This window comes from Perissodus microlepis, chromosome 18 (genome assembly GCF_051167445.1).
Source record: "Perissodus microlepis isolate ML-2025 ecotype Zambia chromosome 18, ASM5116744v1, whole genome shotgun sequence".
Classification (NCBI taxonomy): Eukaryota; Metazoa; Chordata; class Actinopteri; order Cichliformes; family Cichlidae; genus Perissodus; species Perissodus microlepis.
The window spans coordinates 9382167-9401431 of record NC_140478.1 but is presented as its reverse complement, the minus strand read 5'-3'; the positions used below and the strand labels follow the sequence as shown (position 1 = coordinate 9401431).

Here is a 19265-nt window from a genome sequence, read left to right as displayed (position 1 = left end):
AAGGCACAATGTTGCCACCTTGTGACGAAAGTTGTAACAGCACTAGTGCTGCTAAGTGATTTTGAAATTATTGCTGTTTGTCTTTTAGGGTGATGGAAGCTCTAAAGGCCGAAACATGAGCTCACGAGAAAAAGAAGAAAAGAGAGATGAGCGACTGTGAGCAGCAGCATCTCACAGCCTGAAACACAGACTGCTGTTTTTTTTTTTTCAAACTTTAAAGGATATTTTGGCAGTTATGTAATAGCTGGCTATCCTAGGATCTGCTTTCCTCCAGAGGCCGCTTACTGTACTGTACTGTACTCCAGACTTTGGCTTCATCATCCAATCAATTGACCTTTCAACCAGGAAGTGACCTTTTATCTTTGACCGAAACTGACAACGGGGGGTGATTGCGTCCTCCTGTTCTGGATTAATGAGTTTATATCTGCAATGATGTAAAAGACAAAAGAAAAAAACAACATGGTTACACTGATGATGCAAATTATTTTTTGGAAAAGAGAGAGGAGCAGCGTCCTACTGGATGCGGTTGACCTTCAAGTTCGTCAGCTGCCACCAGCAAACACTGTGCACAGCAGGAAGATTTGCCAAATGTTCTCATAGCGTCGCTCCACCGACTCAGCCATTTGCATGAACAGACCTAACGTGGGTTCAGCGGACTCGGCTGTGAGTAGAGCTGATCTCCGCAGCTTCCTTCTAGGCCTGCAACAAATTTTTTTAAAAAGGAAAGGTTATTTCATTTTTGTTCTTATTTTATAAGCTGTGAATTCTCGGTTGATGACGCTGAGTCACTGCAGATATCCACATGACTCTGAGGCATCAGCATGGAAATCAAGATTTGCCAAACATCTATTTTGTAAATAAGAATCTTCCCACTCCCCCACACCCGAGCCTCTGTGCCATAAGATAGCTCTCTGCGTCTTGGATGCCAACTACCTGTGTTTCTCTCAAACAATGCCCTACCAGCACCTCCTTCTTCTTTTTTTTCTTTTTTTGACATCTGGACATTTGTTTCGCCTTTTTCTTTTCTTTTTTTAAATTTCAAAAACTGTCTTCTGTTCAGTTAGTGAGAAATGAACTGTGAATCTGTGTTACATTGTCATTAAAAATAAAATAAAAAAAAACTACTAGACCCAGTTTTTGCTCATTTTGAACTTGAAAAATGACACGAGCGACGGGGCCGAAACGACAACCGCTTTTTCTTTTTTGTTGTAGTGATAGGACGCTTTGCTTTTTAGATATTTGACATTTCCAACTGAGGTCACGTTGTTTACACTTTGCCTGTCATCTAACCGTATCTCTGGTTTAATAGGCGAGCAGAATCAACTCATCCTGCACTGACGTGGCTCGATCACGCCAAGCTCGGAGACGGTCGATAGCGTTTCGATGCCTTATCGCGTTTCTTTTTATCGTCTTTTATCGTTTTCTTTTTCATTTGTCGGTGTATACAGTAAGCAGGTCATTGTTGTGACAAAGCACTTAGGCATACTGTAGGTCTGCTCCACTGAAGTAAGACGGTTGAAAAGACAGGCAACTTTATATAATATGAACAATAGAGATATCACTATTAACTGCTAGACTTACAAAAACAAATGGTAACTGTACCCCTGCTTGTGTAAGAAAAATGAGAAATAGTCCCAAAATATTTTGTAAATTTTATTTATGGAATTAAGAATTGTCATGAAAAAGGAAAAAAAAAGGACTTTTGTACGTCTATGACTTCCCCCATACACTGTACCCATGCCACTGTTCAGTCACAAATAAAATACCATGTGATTCCCACCTTCGCCTTTGCTGTTTTTTTTTTTTTTTAGTGTGTGTGTATGTGTATGAAAAATTACATCTCCAGATTTTTACAGATTCATCCATATTTAAGCAAGTATTTTAGAGGGGAAAACCCTTTGCTGAATCTGCAAAAAACTCATTGTCATCTGCTTTTCGAAAAGTGGTGACTGTTTTAGTGACAAATCAAAAAATTGCTATTGTGCAGTTTGGTGTATCCGAGTTTTTTCTCCTTGTTTCCCTTCGTTAATAACGGCTTCCTGACAGCCACCCTCCCACTGAGGCCATTTCTAATTAAAATTCAATGAACAGTAAATAAATCAGCTGAAGATTCAAATGCGTCTGTCAGGACATGTGTCGGGTCTTTCCGGGATTTTTCCCCCAGCGTGACTTTCAGATACTGTTCGTCACTTTCTTCTGTCTTCTATTTGTCCAGTTTCCTCAGATTTTTGAATGACACACTGCACACCATGCTAAGCTAAGATGTGCCATTTTTTGCTGCTCCTTATTGGTGCAAAAGTATGTCTGTAAAACTGTACTTTGGCATTTTTCATAGATGCAACTAAAGAAATGGGAACAAAATATCATTTAAATGCATTGAAATATCCATAGGTCAGTCTTAAGTGGTTTAACAACAACGACAACAAAGCCACTGGTGTGAAAATGATCAGGTACATAGACAGGACTGGAAATAAGTGGAAAAGTAACCAATGTAAGAAAATGTCTAAAGACACTATTTAATTTGCTAGGTTTTGTTATTCTAGCCCAGTTTGAATGAGTAATAGGTCAGTGTTAGTGGCTCAACAAACAAACAGAAAACATTCCTGGAAAAATGGCCAGAAACATGGACTGGACTGAAAATGAGGAGAAAGAAGAACTTTGAAAGACCTTTGGAAAGCCTGGAGAACTATCGCTCAAGACCACTTTAAAACATTACAACAAAGTCTGACTCCTTCAAAACAAAATAGAAAGAAATTAGGGGTGGCTCAAGACTTTTGCACAGGAGTGTATATACTTTAGTACTGTACTTAAATGTCTGCATATGACTTAGCTTCTACCACTACTATCTTTACAAAGCAGAAGCCTAAATTTTGAATGTATAACATGACAAAGCAGCCGTTGCAGACTCAGTGTGAGCAATGGCAGTTTCTTTACTTTCATTGCTTTTCACTAAGTACAGCTGACTCCTGTGGTTGTGTCATTCTGTGAAATCCCGCAAACCAGTCAAGATAAATAAAGCTTAAAGGTCACACGTAGGGAAACATGATTCAAATGACTTTGCTGGGATTTTCTTCATTACAAACTCTTAATATTTCACCACTGGCATATTTTAATGGAAATACTTTATAGGCATCCAGATTCATTGATTCCTACAGATTATACAGACTAAGGTTTATGAAAACTAAAAATACATCCATATAATTTGGGCTGACCAAACCTGCAAGCTCTGCAAATTCTATAATGTTTAAGTAAACTTGAGGTATGTGTCCCAGCCACACAGACAACACCATAACACTGGCTTTGTGGCCCTGAATGCCTGCAGTATTCTGACTCCAGCTCCACGTCTGACTTTAATGGCAGCAGTTCATATACAGTCCATTATTGATCAGGCTGTGTTTACATAGAGAGCAGAGTGTCTTCTCCTCGTTCACAGTCAGTCACAACACACAAACATGCTTTCTGTGGTGATACAGAGCAGTGCAATCAATTTGCACAGTTGTCTACTCCACGTTACTTTGAGTTTGGTGCTGCTAAGGTAGGAGATTTATTTTTTTAACTGCAATGAATTAATAAGCTTATTTTTCATTTGCTGAGTTGGTTCCACAGGAATTAATTGTTGTAACTATTTATCTGTCAAAGACCAGCTGTCAAACTAGGAAGTTTAGAAGCACCTCATTTGACACTTAAATCTGTATTCCTTTCACAAGCTATTATATTTTGATCAGATGCTTTTGAAAAAAAGTTTGATGTGGGTTTTTAATCTGCATGTAACAGTAACGTTGCAGTGGCCACAGGAAGCAATGAAGACCCTAGCAGTCGTCAAGCCCGGTCAGTGGGTGACCCAGTGGTAATTCACCCAGTGGATTGCATTTTGTCAGAGTGGAGCGCATGGTCACGTTGTGACATCTGTCAAAAGAAGAAAGTAAGTATAATGGCTATGAGATGTTAGTTAAATCAACAAGAACATATGGTGAAATCTGCAGAAATATGACTGGATCTATCAGACAATCTGATTCATGCAGCTGTGCATAAGCAAAGCATGTGCTGCCTCACAGAGCAGCTGACCAGTGGACTAATACAAGCAGAACTTTAGTCTGAATGCAATGCTTTAATAAAAAAATTAGAAAAAAATACAGTCATTGTTAGTCCAAGAATATGGAACAGCCTCTGATTCAGCCTGATGTGAATTTACCCCCAACCATGGTTGGTCATTGGTTATACTGTAGACTGCTTTAGAGATAGGGCAAACAAAAAGAGGTATTAAAGACTATTTAAAAGAATTTTTTTGAAAGTAGATGAGCAGAGCGTACTATTCTCAAGTCTGAACCATGATTATGAAGCTTCAGGCTGCAGTCGGCTAATAGTAGATCATCTACAGTAGAAATGGCTTGCCTGGTTCAGTCCAAATGTAGAATTTGCCTAGAAGACCTATATATTTTAAAAATAAATCTGCTAAATTATGCTAAATATAAAAATGCTAAATTAGCCTGCAAGCTATCTTAGCATTGTTTCAATGGGAATTTTTGGCAAAAGGCAAATAAAATATGTTTTCTAAAATATCAAAAGTTGAAACAAAATCTTTCATCTCAAACTCAAGCAATACTATTTTTAGTTGAACTAACCCACAGAATTACTAGCTAGATAAACTTCTTAAATCAAATGTTACATTTCCACAGTCAGATTAGCTTAATTTAGCGTAGTTTAGACTGGATGAATCATTCCTATGGGGCTAGGATTGAGAGTTAAATCTGGAGCATTCTACATTTTGACACTTGTGACCTGTTTTTGTGAAAGCTGAGAGCTCAGTGTCTGGTGAAGGACTCAGCTGATATACTTCAGTGCTCTATTTTATCCACTTTACAAGTAAAGGGATTAATAACCTTGACATGACAAAGTGGAAAGAGCCCGCTAATGTGATTTCAGCTGATAGCTCCCCGGGAGCAGTTTTCAGGCCACCGTTATTGGATACTGGCAAAATCTCTTGTGTTTCTGTGACCCGCAACATCACAGTATCGCTATGCCAAAGTGGAGCAGCCTTCTCAGTTTGGAGGGGAACAGTGCAATTCCCATGCCAGGGAGGAGGAGGCCTGTAATGTTCCAGCCCGCTACACTTGTGACAGTGTTCCTCTCTGTGAGGGCTTCCTCTGCACCCAAACAGGTAACTCCAACACTAGTCGGAATAGAAACCACACAGCAGTAGTTTTTCAATGTTTAAGAATTCACATTGCATGGACGTTACTGTTATGTGTTTGATATAATCAAGTCTTCTTTCCAGTCAGAAAATTTCAAATTATCTAGCAATTTTACTTTTACTGGGTTCAGCCACTATATAATCGTAAATTATCTAATTTTAAACAAAATTTTTGACTGTCCAACCTAGATACAACTTAAATTTTACTGATTGAGCTATTTTCTGAGTGACCAGAAAAACGAGATTGCAGCACAAATGAGCATTCTCCAAAGGGTGACAGGGGGCCAGCAGGGTCTTGAAATAGAGCGGCTAGTCCTCCAGGATGCAAGGAGCCAGTTGAGGTGGTTGAGACATCTGACCAGGATGCCTCCTTAGTGCCTCCTAGGTGACGTGTTCTGGGAAGAGGCCCCAGTGAAGACCCAGGATTCACTGAGAGATTGCATTTTGGGAATAAGTTGTGACTTTCTGGAGTCAATATTCTTTATTTGGAGCAGAGTCCAACTTGCTTTATTCCCTAAGCTTAGCAAACTGATGACCACCACTTGACAAAGAGACATGTTGAGAATCAAATCAACTCTTCATCTAATTCTTATCTAACTCTTCACTTGAAAGTAAAGATCCACTTTTGAAACACATTTTTTTGATTTTATGTTACAGATAATTTTGCAAAATGTATCCAATTCTGCAAACATACTTATTCTGCACACTGCCTGTCTGGAAAGAAGTCATGGTTTAACACCATATATTCCTCTACTCTGTCAGGTCGCTGTATTCCTAGAACTCTGCAGTGTAATGGGGAGGATGACTGTGGGGACATGTCAGATGAAAATGGCTGCAGGAAGGTTCCCAAGCCCTGCAGGCAGGAGGCTGAGGAGTACTGGGGAATCGAAAATCTTGCCAAAGGGTGAGCTATGTTTCCACTAGTCTGTCTCTTGTGCAAGTCCAAATTATTGTTATTATTTGTGTTTTATGTACTTTTTATCTATCCAAGCATGTTACTCTTCTAAATCCAATCCATGCACAGTTAGAATTATTGCTGTTCTTTCAGAATAAACATCTTGAACAGTAACCTGGAAGGAGTGGTGCTTGATAACAGATACTATGCAGGCAGCTGCCTGCCCCACTACATCCAGGATGTCAGCTTCAGGAAGCCCTACAACTTACAACAGTATACCTTTCAGGTGAAAAAGCAGACAAACACACTTCTGTCCAGTATTGTGGTCTAGTATTCATAAACGAATTCATTTACTAATGGTTTGTTGAAGTTTTAAAACAAAATTGTTGCCATGTTGCCATGTTGCTATGCCATTGTTATATCATTGCAGTATCATCTGTGTTCAAAGTACTCTTAATATGACTATTTGTTTTAAGTTTTTATTATTTTTTGAACATTTAAAGAAACAGTAGGGGTCCGAGGCGCTTTCCAAAGTGTTAAAATAAGACGAACACAGGTCACAAGCCCAGTGTTTAACACTGAAGCCTGCTTTTTCTAGCTCTGGCACCTCGCCTCTGTCCCCCAATAGGCACAGTCTTGGCGATCTAGGAAACTTAAATTTCACCCAGCCCTCCATATATTTTAAAACATTTTCCCATATTGGGGAGACCAGTGGATATTCCCACATAGCATGCACTAGCTTACCCTTTGCTTTTTATGCACTTCCAACACAAGTCATCTTTACTAATTTTATAAAGTCTCATCTGTGTATAATAGTACCTGTTGAGAATTTTATATTGGATAAATTTACCTCTAGCTTCCCTTATGTAAAACCCATTTTCAGAGATGATTGAATCCCATGTTCCCTTATCGAAGGATCAATCCAGATCTTTTTGTAAGCAAGGGTGTAAGTAAAAGGAAATTCTTTAGAAGATTTGTCTCCTGAGACAGCTTTATTTTATCTTTCAAACAATCTCTAATTTGCAAATATTGCCGGAAATGGCCGGGTCCTTCCAAATTAAACTTTACTGTCAGATCGTTAAAAGACATGAGCGTGTTCTCTTCATTTAAATCACTTTTTTGTGCCATTGTGGCCAGTAAATTGTTTGTTTACCTTTTTTAATTTTGGGGTTGTGCCACAGGGGTGCACATTTGTGAAAGTATGGGGACAGATTAAAGCTCTTGTGAACCTCTTGCCACACCATTTTTGAAAACTTTAAAATAGGGTTTTCTACTCTATACCCTTTGTCTTGTTTTTGAGCTAACACCTCAATGGGGGTGAACAGAAAGGCCAGTTCACGCTTAATATGACTAATTAACCATTACCATTTAGTTTTCACACAAAACATTTAATTTTTTTTTTTTTTTGGCCACAGACGAGAGGCTCCTATGATTTTAGCCTGCAGGCTTTTGAATCCTACTCTGTCTACATGGACTACACCATGAAGGAGCGCACTAGCAAAACCGTTGTTTCCATCGGCTTTGGCATTCCAGGAATTTTCGAGTTTGGCTTCAACTACAATGATAACAAATACAGCAAGTCAGTTAAGAAACTTCGCAGTGCCTCTGGGAAGGTGAGGTGTCGTGTTTTGGGTGGTTTTTAATGCGTGCAGATCTCTTTACGTTACCTTGAACTTCTCACTCTGTTTTCAAATATCCACATATCCAAAATGTATGTTGTATTCTTAACACAGTAGGCATTGTGGTAACTTTGACCTGCATTCTCTGATGCCCAGACAAACAGGTTTGTGAGGGCCAAGGCAGAGCTGGAGTTGGCCCAGTACATGCTGAAGCCGGATGATTTAATGCTACACCCCGAGTTTCTACGGCGCCTACGCGCCCTGCCGCAGGCTTATGATTATGGGGAATACAGGCAGATTTACAGGGACTATGGCACCCACTATGTCACCGAGGCTGCCCTCGGAGGAGACTATGAGCACACCATTATTTTGGACAAAGAGAAGCTTGCAAAGACAGGTAGGAGTCCTCAACAAGCTTTAGTTAGGCGTTCTCAGTCAGTTGTTTCCATATTTAGATGACATGACAAGAAATCCTAGACCGTTACTGTTAGAAATAAGCTGTCAACACTTTAAGACTGTTTGAACTAGTCTTTGCTCTATTCCATGAAAGAAACGGTCTCTGAGGGTTTTTTTCTCTTTATCCCAGAATATTCTTTAGAAGACTACAAGAACTGCGTACAGGCAGGTTTAAAGGTTGGCGCAAACATAGACGGTATCTATGTATCAGTGGGGTTTCACGGGGGATCCTGTGATGGCCTGCTGAACGAGATGGGAGGTGGGGTCTCCTGTTTGATCATAGTTCTGTCAGTCTGTCTTACACTGAGCAAATAAGCTTAAGTAAGTAATTTGTCTCTTTCCAGAGGAGAAAGGGACTGACAGTGAGGTGCAAGACTTTGTTGCTATCGTAAGAGGTGGAAGTAGTGAATCCGTCTCTGCTTTGTTGTCCAAGAAGCTTCCCACCCCTGAACTAATGAGGCTATGGGGTGAAGGTGTGCGGTTCAACCCTGACTTCATTCGCCAAACGGTGAGTTCAGTTCATTTCAGTTCAATTAAATTTTATTTATATAGCACCAAATCACAGTAACAGACACCTCAATGTGCTTTCTATTGTAAGGGGAAGATACTAAAATAACAAAGAAAACAACAACAATCAGATGAAGAGCAGCCAGCCTGGGAACCCCCCAGCAGCCTAGGCCTATTGCAGTTTTTCTGTCTATTGCTTCTATTTTGGCTGTGCTACATGCTGGAGTCCCACACATAATACTCTACAGTGGGTGTGTTTGTTTTTGCCTATATTTTTTTTTTTTTTTTTTACATGAATGCAGTAAATAGTTCATTTTGTTCATTTTTTAAAATATTTCTCAGCTTCAGCTCAGAAATGTGATGGAATTATCCACACGGCATCTGACCTCACTAACTGATGCATGACAAGCACTGGCACAATCACACAGAGGCAAAGTACAAACCGAGCTGATCAATGGCAAGAGCAAACACAAAATGATGCCAAAAAGCAAGTGTGCCAAAGACAAATAGGCTGCCGTGCTGCAGCACAGTCAGGTTTCAGCACTTGTGGAGCTTCCAAGTAAGCTCAGTACAAAAAAAGGAGAGAATTTTATTTGGACAGTAAAAAGATCCTGGATTTAAAACAGTATTTATGTCTTATTAGACACGGCCACTCTATGAGCTGGTGACCTCCAGAGACTTTTCCCATCATGCTGTCCTGAAAAGAAACCTGAAGAGAGCCCTGTCAGAGTACCTGGCAGAGGCTAGTCCATGCCGGTGTGCTCCCTGTCGCAACAATGGAGTGGCTGTTCTGAAAGGTAATCCAGAGGATAGTTGTTGTTGTTGAGCAACAACTATTAACATGGAGTGATTCCTTTGTTCCATCTCCATCATTTATTCACAGAAAACTCAATGCACTACTTTGTATCATAAGCTACTTATGATAGCTTTACTTTGATGTAATAAGGATGTGTCTTTCATCAAAGACTCAAGAAGTACTTGCAACATCTTAGTACAATCCCATTTTTCTACTGTTTTGTTTAAGTTTCAGCTGGAACACAATCTAAATGTGATATCTGGTGATGATTATAGTGATGGCAAATAGTGACAGTGAAGGAAATATCTTTTTTTCTTCTTAACAGGTACAAAGTGTGACTGTGTGTGTCCTTTTGGCTATACTGGAAGAGCCTGTGAGATCACTAAGAGGAAAAAAGGTTAAGACAACTTTAAAAAATAATAATAATAATAATAATCTGGTAACAGTGTTGTATTTGTTTTATTTATGTCCACTAATTGTGCTGAGACACTGACATGAGGTATGGTATGATCCGTTCTGACAGAAATAGCCATTGATGGCAACTGGAGCTGCTGGGGTGCGTGGTCATCCTGCAGCGGAGGGCAAAAGACAAGAAGTCGACAGTGCAACAACCCTCTACCCAGCAATGGAGGCATGGCATGCACAGGACTGCAGCAAGAGTCTACTGCCTGCTTTTAAAATCCCCTGTCAAAGATGCCATAAAGATTTATAAAAGAGATGTTCAGTGTCTGGTACATTTGTCTTGTATTTGACTGTCCAGTGTGACATGTTGATTCTCCTTGACAATGCTTCATCTCCCTATGCAAGTATTAAAAAAAATGTTAACCCCAATAGATTATGTCTTGATTCTAGGCCTCGTCTTTGTATTTTTTATCCTGACCTGTTTCAGATACTTAGCTTCTGTTAACAAGATTCGACCGTCAGATTTAAAGTAATTCACAAAACTGTCACATAAAGTACAGTACTGTGCAGCTGGAGGTGCTGGAGGTGCTGGGGTGCGTGGTCATTCTGTAGTGGAGGCCAAAAGACAAGGAAAGAAGTGGTAAATGGACTGGTTCTTATAAAGTGCTTTTAAAAAATAAAAGTATATATATTTATTTATTTTTACCATACTTGAGCGCTCAAAGAGCTTTTTACAACATTTCTCATTCATCCATTCATGAAAGCACTTTTCTCTACGTCTAACACTCACAAACATTAACACTCAAATGGAACCATTTGGAATAATTTGGGGTTCAGCATTTTGTCCAAGGATACTTTGGCATGCAGGCTGGAGCAGTCCAGGATCAAACTCCCAGCCTTCCATTTGGTAGATGATCTGCTTCTACCTCCTGAGCCAAAAAACACCCCACAGTGGAAAATAGGTGCAGAGATTTATTGAAACATATGAAAGGATCATAATAAATACAGTATGTAAGGCAAAAACAGAGTTTGGACAGTGGTAACAACCATTTCTCATTGGTAAGGATCAAATGTCTTTCAGATACTTTTCATTTGCTGTAGATAGTCTTTCAGGCAAGTTACTTTTTCATTTTTCCTCCACTTGTTTAGTTTCCTCAAATATTTTATTGACACACTGCACACTGTGGCAAGCTATGGCAATTTTTCAGCTAAAGACTCTTTGGGAATCAGCTTGTTGGTGCAAAAATACCATTTTATGCCTCTCAACTTGTGTTGTCTTTGATATTCTTCATCAAATTGAAAAATAATTAAACAAAAGAAAAGAGAACAAATTAAATGTTTTTGTGACAGGCTGCCAGTAACAGTAGGGTGCCTAATTTATCATTTAAAATTTGTTCTTTCATCCTAAATTTTAATACCGTTTCATCCCTTGAGTTAGGTGTCTTTTTTTGCTTAAATGACTCATAGGTCAGTGGTAAGTGGCTCAGCAAACAATAAAACCTTCCTGTGAAAATGGTCAGGTACAAAGACTGGACACAAAATCTGCATAAACATACATTTATTCGGAAATACAGAAATTCCGATTTTCTCTTTTATTTGTGAGCACTTTAATGTTTACAAAGGAATACAAAAAATGCTCACTAAGTAGTTAACACATCTTCACTCAGCAATCTGAAAGAAACTTGTGTTTAACAGGGCCAAGTTTGAGAAGCAGAGCCCAAGCAGGTGGCTCCGCCATTCTGAGGTGGAGGATTATTACACACTCGTGTCCTGGTCTTCCTCCTCGATGTACAGGGTGACCAGGCCCCCCAGCAGGACCACGATCCATCTGCCTTGGTTTCTGTTGATAAAAATTAAAGGTGTTGATTATGAACTGTAGGGTGTAGATCCATTAACAGCTAAATTTTTGAGTTTCACTAAAAACAGATTAGATGACTATTTGAATATGAATGTTGAATCAGTGGAGAACTATCACCGCAGTCGGTTCACTCTAGCTCAGCTATTATGTTGCTTTGGGCTACAAAAGGCAACAGTCTGCAGTAAAGAGGAGCCGCTCCCTTTTTTCCCAAGGGGCCACTACAGCAGATGGAGCCACACATTTTGATTTGGCAAAGATCGCGTGCCTTATGCTCTTCCTGACACAACCCTGCCATCTAACTGGGCTTGATGACTGGCACTAAGAGCACATTACCTTGTGATCCTCCTGAGGCTGGGTTTGTGTTTCCTTCCCTTCTGGAACCGGGGAGCTTTTGGATTTAAGGTGAATGTGTTAACCACTACACCATGGAGCCACACAACAGTCACGGTACTGGGTCGTGTGACCCAGTGTTTAAGTTTTATTGTATTTTGTTATTCATTTGTGTTCTAGTTTCAGTTTAGTTTATCGAATTAATTTCTACGATGCCCAGGTTGCTGTTCTAGTCCTTTGTTTGTGTTTGTTTCTCCTGCTAAACAGGTGAACATAGATTCAGGAGCAACAGGACTTAGTGCTACTAAATCTTTGATTTTATTTATTTTTTGCTGTGTTTTACTTGCATCTAGTTGAAAGAGTGAGTGTAAACACAAAAGAATTATTTTATATGATGGAATATGCAGAAAATAGGTTTAAATGTTAAACAAATTCCTTCAAATCAAATAATGTTATATATAATTAAATTTTTGCTTGATGCAATGTGCATAAAGTTAAAATATTAAAACTAATAAAACAAGGTTTTAAAAGAGACTTTTTCATTTGATTCAGTTTTATATGATGGATTATTCAGAAAATAGAATTGGGCTGAAAGGTCTGTTGCTTTATTACCTATTCAGTTGTGTATCATGTTTTTAAAAAAGTAACTAGGTAATAAAGTAACTAATTACTTTTGAAAATAAGTAATCAGTAAAGTAACAGGATCTCGAAGAAGTAATCCGTAATTAGTAACTAATTACTATTTTCAAGTTACTTGACCAACACTGGTCATATACAAGTGAAGCTTGTCTGCTGAATGTTAAAAAATTACGACTACAATATTTGTCACAGTTGTATTTTTACTTGTTTCTAATGTCTTTTGAAATACTGTGTGTGATTTGAACATGTTCAGCTTGTTTCTGTTTCTTCTTCTCACCTCTTCGGTTGGTCTCTTCGCAGGCGTTCCCCTGGTAGCCTGAGCTACAGATGCAATTACAAGACGTGCCTGAGAGGACAGGAATCCCATTGTTGCTGCAGGGGGCACAGCGGCACGGGTCAAACTGCTGCAGATACTCATCAATGGCTCGCTGCAAGTTGGCCAGTCTGTCACCTACGTGGTCAGCAGCTGTGCTGATACGTACAAGCTCATGAATCGGCATGATCTAGTTTACAGGGCATGTGGGACAGAGACAGGACGAGAAGAAAGAGGAAAGTTCATTACAAGAAGATGTCAGCAGTGTGTTGAGATAAATGACACTCAGATTTATAACATTTGTTGAAGAGCAAGATATATAATTCATCTTGATTCATACATAATTTTACTTTACTGAGTTACCTCATAATCAATGAGTGTTGGGTTATATTTAAGAGATAACCCCCACTTCCGGTACATGTCAGGGTTCCTGATGGCCCTCAGACCAGCGCTGCTGTCTGTGATTCCTCCGCTTACTTTTGTGACAACGTCCTGAATAATAGCTGAACTACCTCTTTTATCTGTGCATACAAAAACAAATCAAAAGAAACTATAACCCTGTTTTTGTAAGAAATGAAAAAAAGTTACAAATAAAGCAATTTAACTAGCTAATTTAGATAAAGACAGAATTTCCATTTTTCACCTTCATTGAAATGTCCGCCTTTGTTGCATAATTGCCCTGACAGCTTGGGCTCTATTGCTGCACTGCTGCCAACTGGAATACTCAAACCAAACGAGGCACCAAAGCATGAACCAGCTTGATCAGCGTTAATATCTGTAAACATTGGGGAAAAGACAAAACAAGGGTTACTTTACATCGCATGTGATAATGTGGTAGGGTACTCTGATTACAAAATGGAAAACCAGTACTTAAGTTTCTCAGTGTTGTTTTGTTGACAATCACGACATGTTCCAGGGTTCCACCCATAGTTCCCTCTGTGATATAGTGGGTGCCAAATGTGTTGAAGAAGCGAGAGTACATCCCAAAGTCGTATTCCTCTGGGAGCTCCATGAGTGAAACATAGAAATCTTCATGAAGCATCAGCTGATTAGTTCTCATCTTGAAGCGAGCGGTTTGCACTTCTGAATTAAGCCAAATGAAACCTAAATCCTGAGGGGGAAAAAACAAAAAACAATATAACAACTAGATTTTGCACTTTGAATGTGAAACAACAAATATACAAAGAAACAAAATGTGCCACCCTTCAGTTCTTTATATTTTGTTTCTGTGGCAAAGGGGTCTGGGCCAGACTTGAACCCAAGGTGCTCCATTGAACCTTGTGGTTGAACATAAAATAGTGTTGTTGTTTTTTTTACTAATCAGGTGATTGCCAAAGTGCTTTTAGCTGATAACTTTTTCAGTTTGTCCTTAAAAAAAAAACTAGAGGAAGAAGTCTACACAGATGAACGATGTCTGAAAGTTATCTTCCCAAGAAATAGAAAAATCCAGCAAAATAGGCGGAGCTGAAAGATGCATCTTCACTTGATCCATTTGGATCTTGTTGAAATTGATGGAACTATGAACACAGACAAGTACTTTCATATTTTGAGCTACCGCACAATACCATCTGGGAAGCATCTGATTGGTAACAGGTTCATTGTTCAGCATGACAATGATCCCAAACACACAGTCTTAATATAACATAACATAATAACATATGTGAATTCTGACCAGTCACAAGAGACAGTTTCACATTGACCTAAGTAACAATTTCATGGTTCAAAGAGTGCACCACTCAGTCTCTTTTTTTTCTTGCTTTGTCTCACCAATATGACAGAAACCATATGAATAAGATGACATTTCCTTAATTACACTTTGGATCTCACATTTAAATGAATGGAACGCTTACTTTGGTCTTCACAGTTCACAGCCAAAAATAATAATGATAGCTTTTGAATTGTTTTCTTAATTTGTACATGCGTGTGCTTCTGTAATTATGAGGCTCAGCCCAAACTACTTTGGTCCATTAAAAACCAGAATCCTGACGGCATGCCTGCCTGAACGTTAACATCACTGAAGCAGTGTGGGATAATTTTGACCATTTTCCTTTGAACGTCCTTCCAGAAGCCTGGAACTATTCCTGAAAACTACTCAAAGACTATGTTAAAGAGCAAATGGTAGTCATACCAAATCTTGACTTTCAGACTGATTTGAATTGTATACATTTAATTGACATATTTACCATTTTAATACCAAAATATAAAGAAATGAAGAGGAGCTCAATAGTTCCACACAGTACTGTACAATCTTGCTGACACTATATTCTTGTTTGACCACTGAAGCTAATGCTAGGTAGCTTAAAAGTTCTTAGCTTAAGGCACCTGTTGAGCTAGCCAGCTCAAGCCAGTTGGATTGAATGTGACCTCTTATAAACAATCTAGTTAGCCATAGGTTAATTATTTGCTGGTAGCCTCAGTAGCTAGAAATAAGCTATTTAACTCTAAATTATTTAATGCTAAATTAAAAACAAATTAGCAGTGATTTCAAATAATTAACATTAATATATTTTAACAACAACAATATCAACAGTAATTGTTTTCATTTAAAACATTTTAATATTTGGGTGTAAAGAATATACCTGTCTTTTAAACTGTGTTATGTTATTGAGAAATGCATTTTCACTGCTGCCACCCAGTCCCACTTCCACAATGTCGATTCCAAATGTGAAGCCACTGTTGGACGATGACACTGTTTTCCTTGCTTTCAGCAGGCTCACCATGTCATCAAAATATTCAGAAGAGCCCTTTGATGATGCTTGGGCCTGTAACAGGTTAGATACGTTAAAATATTTTTGTAGAATAAAATAAAACAAAAAATCAGAACATTACAGTACCATAAAATGGTAAGTATGGTAGTTGTATGGTTTTCTGTAGTTTTTTTCATCTTCATTGTAGTCCAGGTTCTCGCAGAATGCATCATACGTGAATTTTCTCCATTCGCCATTATAGACATATTCACACTCTCCTCCAAAATATCTTGGGTCAAGTACATGATCCATTAATTCTCCTCTTAAAACGCAATAGCTACAAGAAAGAAGAACAGTGCAAATTAAGAAATTACATTCAGATACAGATTTATCCTTTTTCAAGACAAAGAAATAGTGTGATATGAATGCATATCAAAGGTTCAATTGGACTGGCATTTTGGAGCTAAAACTGTTTCTGGAGCAAAGTATTTTGTTTTTTTTTTTTGGGGGGGGGGGGGGGGGGGGGGGTGTCACAGGGGTGCCTGTCAGTAAGAGGGTCCTGGGTTAAAATTCAGGCAGAAGTTTCTGTGTGGAGTTTGCATGTCATCCATGCCACCGTAGATTCTCTCTGGGTGCTCCAGCTTCCTCTCACAGTCCAGAGTATGGGATAGGTTTATTGTTCACAAGTGGGAATATGAATGGCTGTCTATCTCTCTATGTTATGTATACCTTGCTTCTCATCCTATGACTGCTAGGAGAAGCTCTAGTGCCCCTGTGACCCTGAAATGGATAAGTAGACAAAAATGGATGGTGGAGTGAAATAGTCACAGTTTTAGATCAAAGTAAAAAAATATGTCTTTTAACGATTCTCGACTACAGAAGCAAACTTTAAGAAGAGGTACTTAATTAACGTATTACATAAATATTGATCACCAATTACCAACTGATCACCAATGGGCGTGACCGCTGAGTATTATCAGGGTTGTGATTCACATTTATCCCAGCTACCATAGAGGGAGAGGCAGGGTACACCCTGGACCTTTTAGACAACACAGAGAGACAGGCAATCATTCACACTCACATTCACAGCTATGGGCAATTTAGAATCACCAATTAACCTAACCCCACTCCCTGCATGTCTTTGGACTGTGGGAGGAAGCCGGAGAACCCGGAGAGACACCCACACAAATATAAGGAGAACATGCAAACTCCAATCAAACCCAGGACCTTCTTGCTGTGAGGCAACAATGCCACCGTGCTGACATTGTTTGACAACTCCTTCATAAAAAAAGCAAAAAATGCTTTTATTGTGGCAGGGTCATTTTAATGCAGTTATTTTATTTATAAGGTCTTGAAACAGCTTTGCATTTTATTGTTCACACAAAATATATTATGACTTGAGGTGGCAAAACTGAGTTCTTTTTTTAAAAATACACACTCAAAGAATCTGCTAACAATCTTTTTACTTGCTGTTATATTTTAGGTCCTATTTTATAGCAACTTCAAAAGGTGCAACTTTTACTTTGAAGGCAAAATGTCAGTTTCTGATGTGCGTCGCATGTGTTTTTTCTGTTTTCTTTAATTAGTTTACAGATAATTGAATAAGCTAATGGTTCAGTGAATGGTAATCCACATCTTCATCCAAAACAAAAAGGAAGGAAAACTTTAGAGTGACCATTTTCCTTAAGCTACTGGTTGTGATTAAAAAATAAATAAATCTTAGTATAATACAGAAAATCTCTGTTTGCATGTTTGTTTCTTTGGCCACCAACTCGTCCTACACAATCAGGAGTTGAGCCACCAAACTTGGCGCACAAGTAAAAATTAGGCCCCTGAGGTTTTAATCAATAGCAGAAATTATGCTTCATCGTGTTGCCTAGCAACTACCCAGCAGCATGGGTAAAATGTTGCACCTAGAATATTTTGTAAAAACATGACATTATTTTTATTTTACCACAATTTACCACATTTATAGCCATAAAGGGTGAATTATAAATTGTACAGTGTCATGTTGCCTGGCAACCACCTAGCAATGAGCTAAAATTACCTATTTTTTTTACATTTATGCACCAAAAAAAACCTTATAAATGCATTTTAATCATTTAAAACTTAGGCCACAAGCAGGCCAAACAATACTGAAAGGTGGCTTTCACCAGGGTCACAGCGGTATGCCAGTTTCAAGGCATAACAATAGACAATATAAAAGATGGCTGTAGCCACTGAGATGCCACTGACTGCTAATGAAGTCCCATGTTGTACAACTTTCCATAGGTGATGTAAACTACATGTGCATGTGCATTCATCACAGCACATTATTTACCCTTGCGTGCCACGCTCCGCACCAGGGATCGGTATGAGGGTGGAACACTTGTCGTTTCTCTGGTTAACATTTTCACATCCATTCTCATCAGAAAAATCATCACAGTCTGACTCTCCATTACATTGAAGCGAACGGCTGATGCAACGCCCTAGAAACAAAGTAAGTAAGGACGCACATTTATCAGAATTGACTTCCTGACACACAAATGCTTGCAGCAGGCCATGCATGTTAGTGAAAAGACATAGAGAAATCACCTTCAGCATTTGTTGCCTGAATGGTCGTAGATGGTCCTTACCTGTTTCTTTGCAGGTGAAGCTCTCTTCGCAGTAATCTGGGACCAGACACGGCGTGGCTGATCTGGGACACATCTCCCTCCTCCAGAGTATATCAATACACTCAGTCCCACCAAACTGTGAAGGTTTCTCTAAGTATCGGAAACTGAACTAAAACCAAGTTCAAAATGAGTTAAATTCTCTGAATTCATCCATTCATGCTCATAGTAGAAGAATCGTAAAATGAAAATTGTACAACATTTGATATTTATTGATGAGTTATAAAGTTATAAGAGAGCTTCCAGGAACATCGGGGACAGAGTACAGCCACGGCCCACTTTATTGACTCTCCTGATGTGATCTGAGTTACTTTGCAAAACAAACTGTGAAATGTCAGTGTTTGGAAGAAAGTTGCAGTAGCAAAGTATTGCACAAGACAGCCATACCAAGCACTGTGAACAACATTAATCGTATTCAAATGTTTAGTGAAAAAAGCATAATCACCTTTCTGTCTGTGCAGGAGTCACATGGTGTCCAAGATGACCAGCTCCCCAGTCTACAGTCGATAGGTGTCGGTTTGTTCACAGCTCTGGCCCTCCTGACCCACATAATTATTATTATTATCTTAGTTCCATTTGTAAATCCCATTGTGCATGGGATATGATAAATAAAAGCTATTAAGGTGTAAATGCAAGAAGTGGTGAGGTGAAAAATACTGTACCTGTTTTTAGCTGTTGTCCATGGCGTCCTGGATGCGTCAACAATTGTGTCAGAACTGACAAACAGATGCAGTGTGCATAAACCAAGGAGTAAACGAAGGAATGTCCCCATAGTGAAAAGAAACAGCGATTCCTAAAGACTCAGAGCCACATCACAAATCAGATATTGTGATCCTGAAGGGGTCCGGAGGGGACTCTTGACACTGTTGTCTTGATCAGCCACAGTAAATGATTGATCAAGAGTAAACACATGCGATTACA

At 39.0% G+C, this 19265-nt stretch overlaps 3 protein-coding genes across 5 annotated transcripts in view; 2 read left to right on the top strand and 1 right to left on the bottom strand.

Annotated features, from left to right (window-relative positions):
* Window positions 1-1779, top strand: part of dab1b (DAB adaptor protein 1b) — a 52751-nt gene extending 50972 nt beyond the window's left edge. For all 3 annotated transcript variants that reach the window (XM_084911441.1, XM_084911439.1, XM_084911440.1), the window contains one exon: window positions 89-1779. The gene's annotated coding sequence lies outside the window, so the exon portion shown is untranslated. The remainder of the gene's footprint in view (window positions 1-88) is intronic.
* A 1631-nt stretch (window positions 1780-3410) lies between these two features.
* On the top strand, window positions 3411-10323 carry c8b (complement component 8, beta polypeptide). Its single transcript, XM_084911438.1, has 12 exons — window positions 3411-3535; window positions 3775-3922; window positions 5011-5158; window positions 5954-6095; window positions 6240-6372; window positions 7502-7699; window positions 7862-8102; window positions 8292-8420; window positions 8506-8669; window positions 9312-9465; window positions 9790-9861; window positions 9988-10323. The coding sequence occupies exons 1-12, from the start codon at window positions 3453-3455 to the stop codon at window positions 10140-10142; spliced, it is 1767 nt and encodes a 588-aa protein (XP_084767564.1). The 5' UTR covers window positions 3411-3452; the 3' UTR covers window positions 10143-10323.
* Window positions 10324-10818: 495 nt separating this feature from the next.
* c8a (complement component 8, alpha polypeptide) lies at window positions 10819-19214 on the bottom strand. The gene is made up of 11 exons (XM_084911436.1): window positions 19007-19214; window positions 18790-18883; window positions 18309-18456; window positions 18014-18161; window positions 15841-16030; window positions 15586-15768; window positions 13877-14117; window positions 13650-13781; window positions 13370-13527; window positions 12971-13196; window positions 10819-11706 (listed from the first exon to the last, which is right to left on the bottom strand). The coding sequence occupies exons 1-11, from the start codon at window positions 19114-19116 to the stop codon at window positions 11555-11557; spliced, it is 1782 nt and encodes a 593-aa protein (XP_084767562.1). The 5' UTR covers window positions 19117-19214; the 3' UTR covers window positions 10819-11554.
* Window positions 19215-19265: the final 51 nt, after the last annotated feature.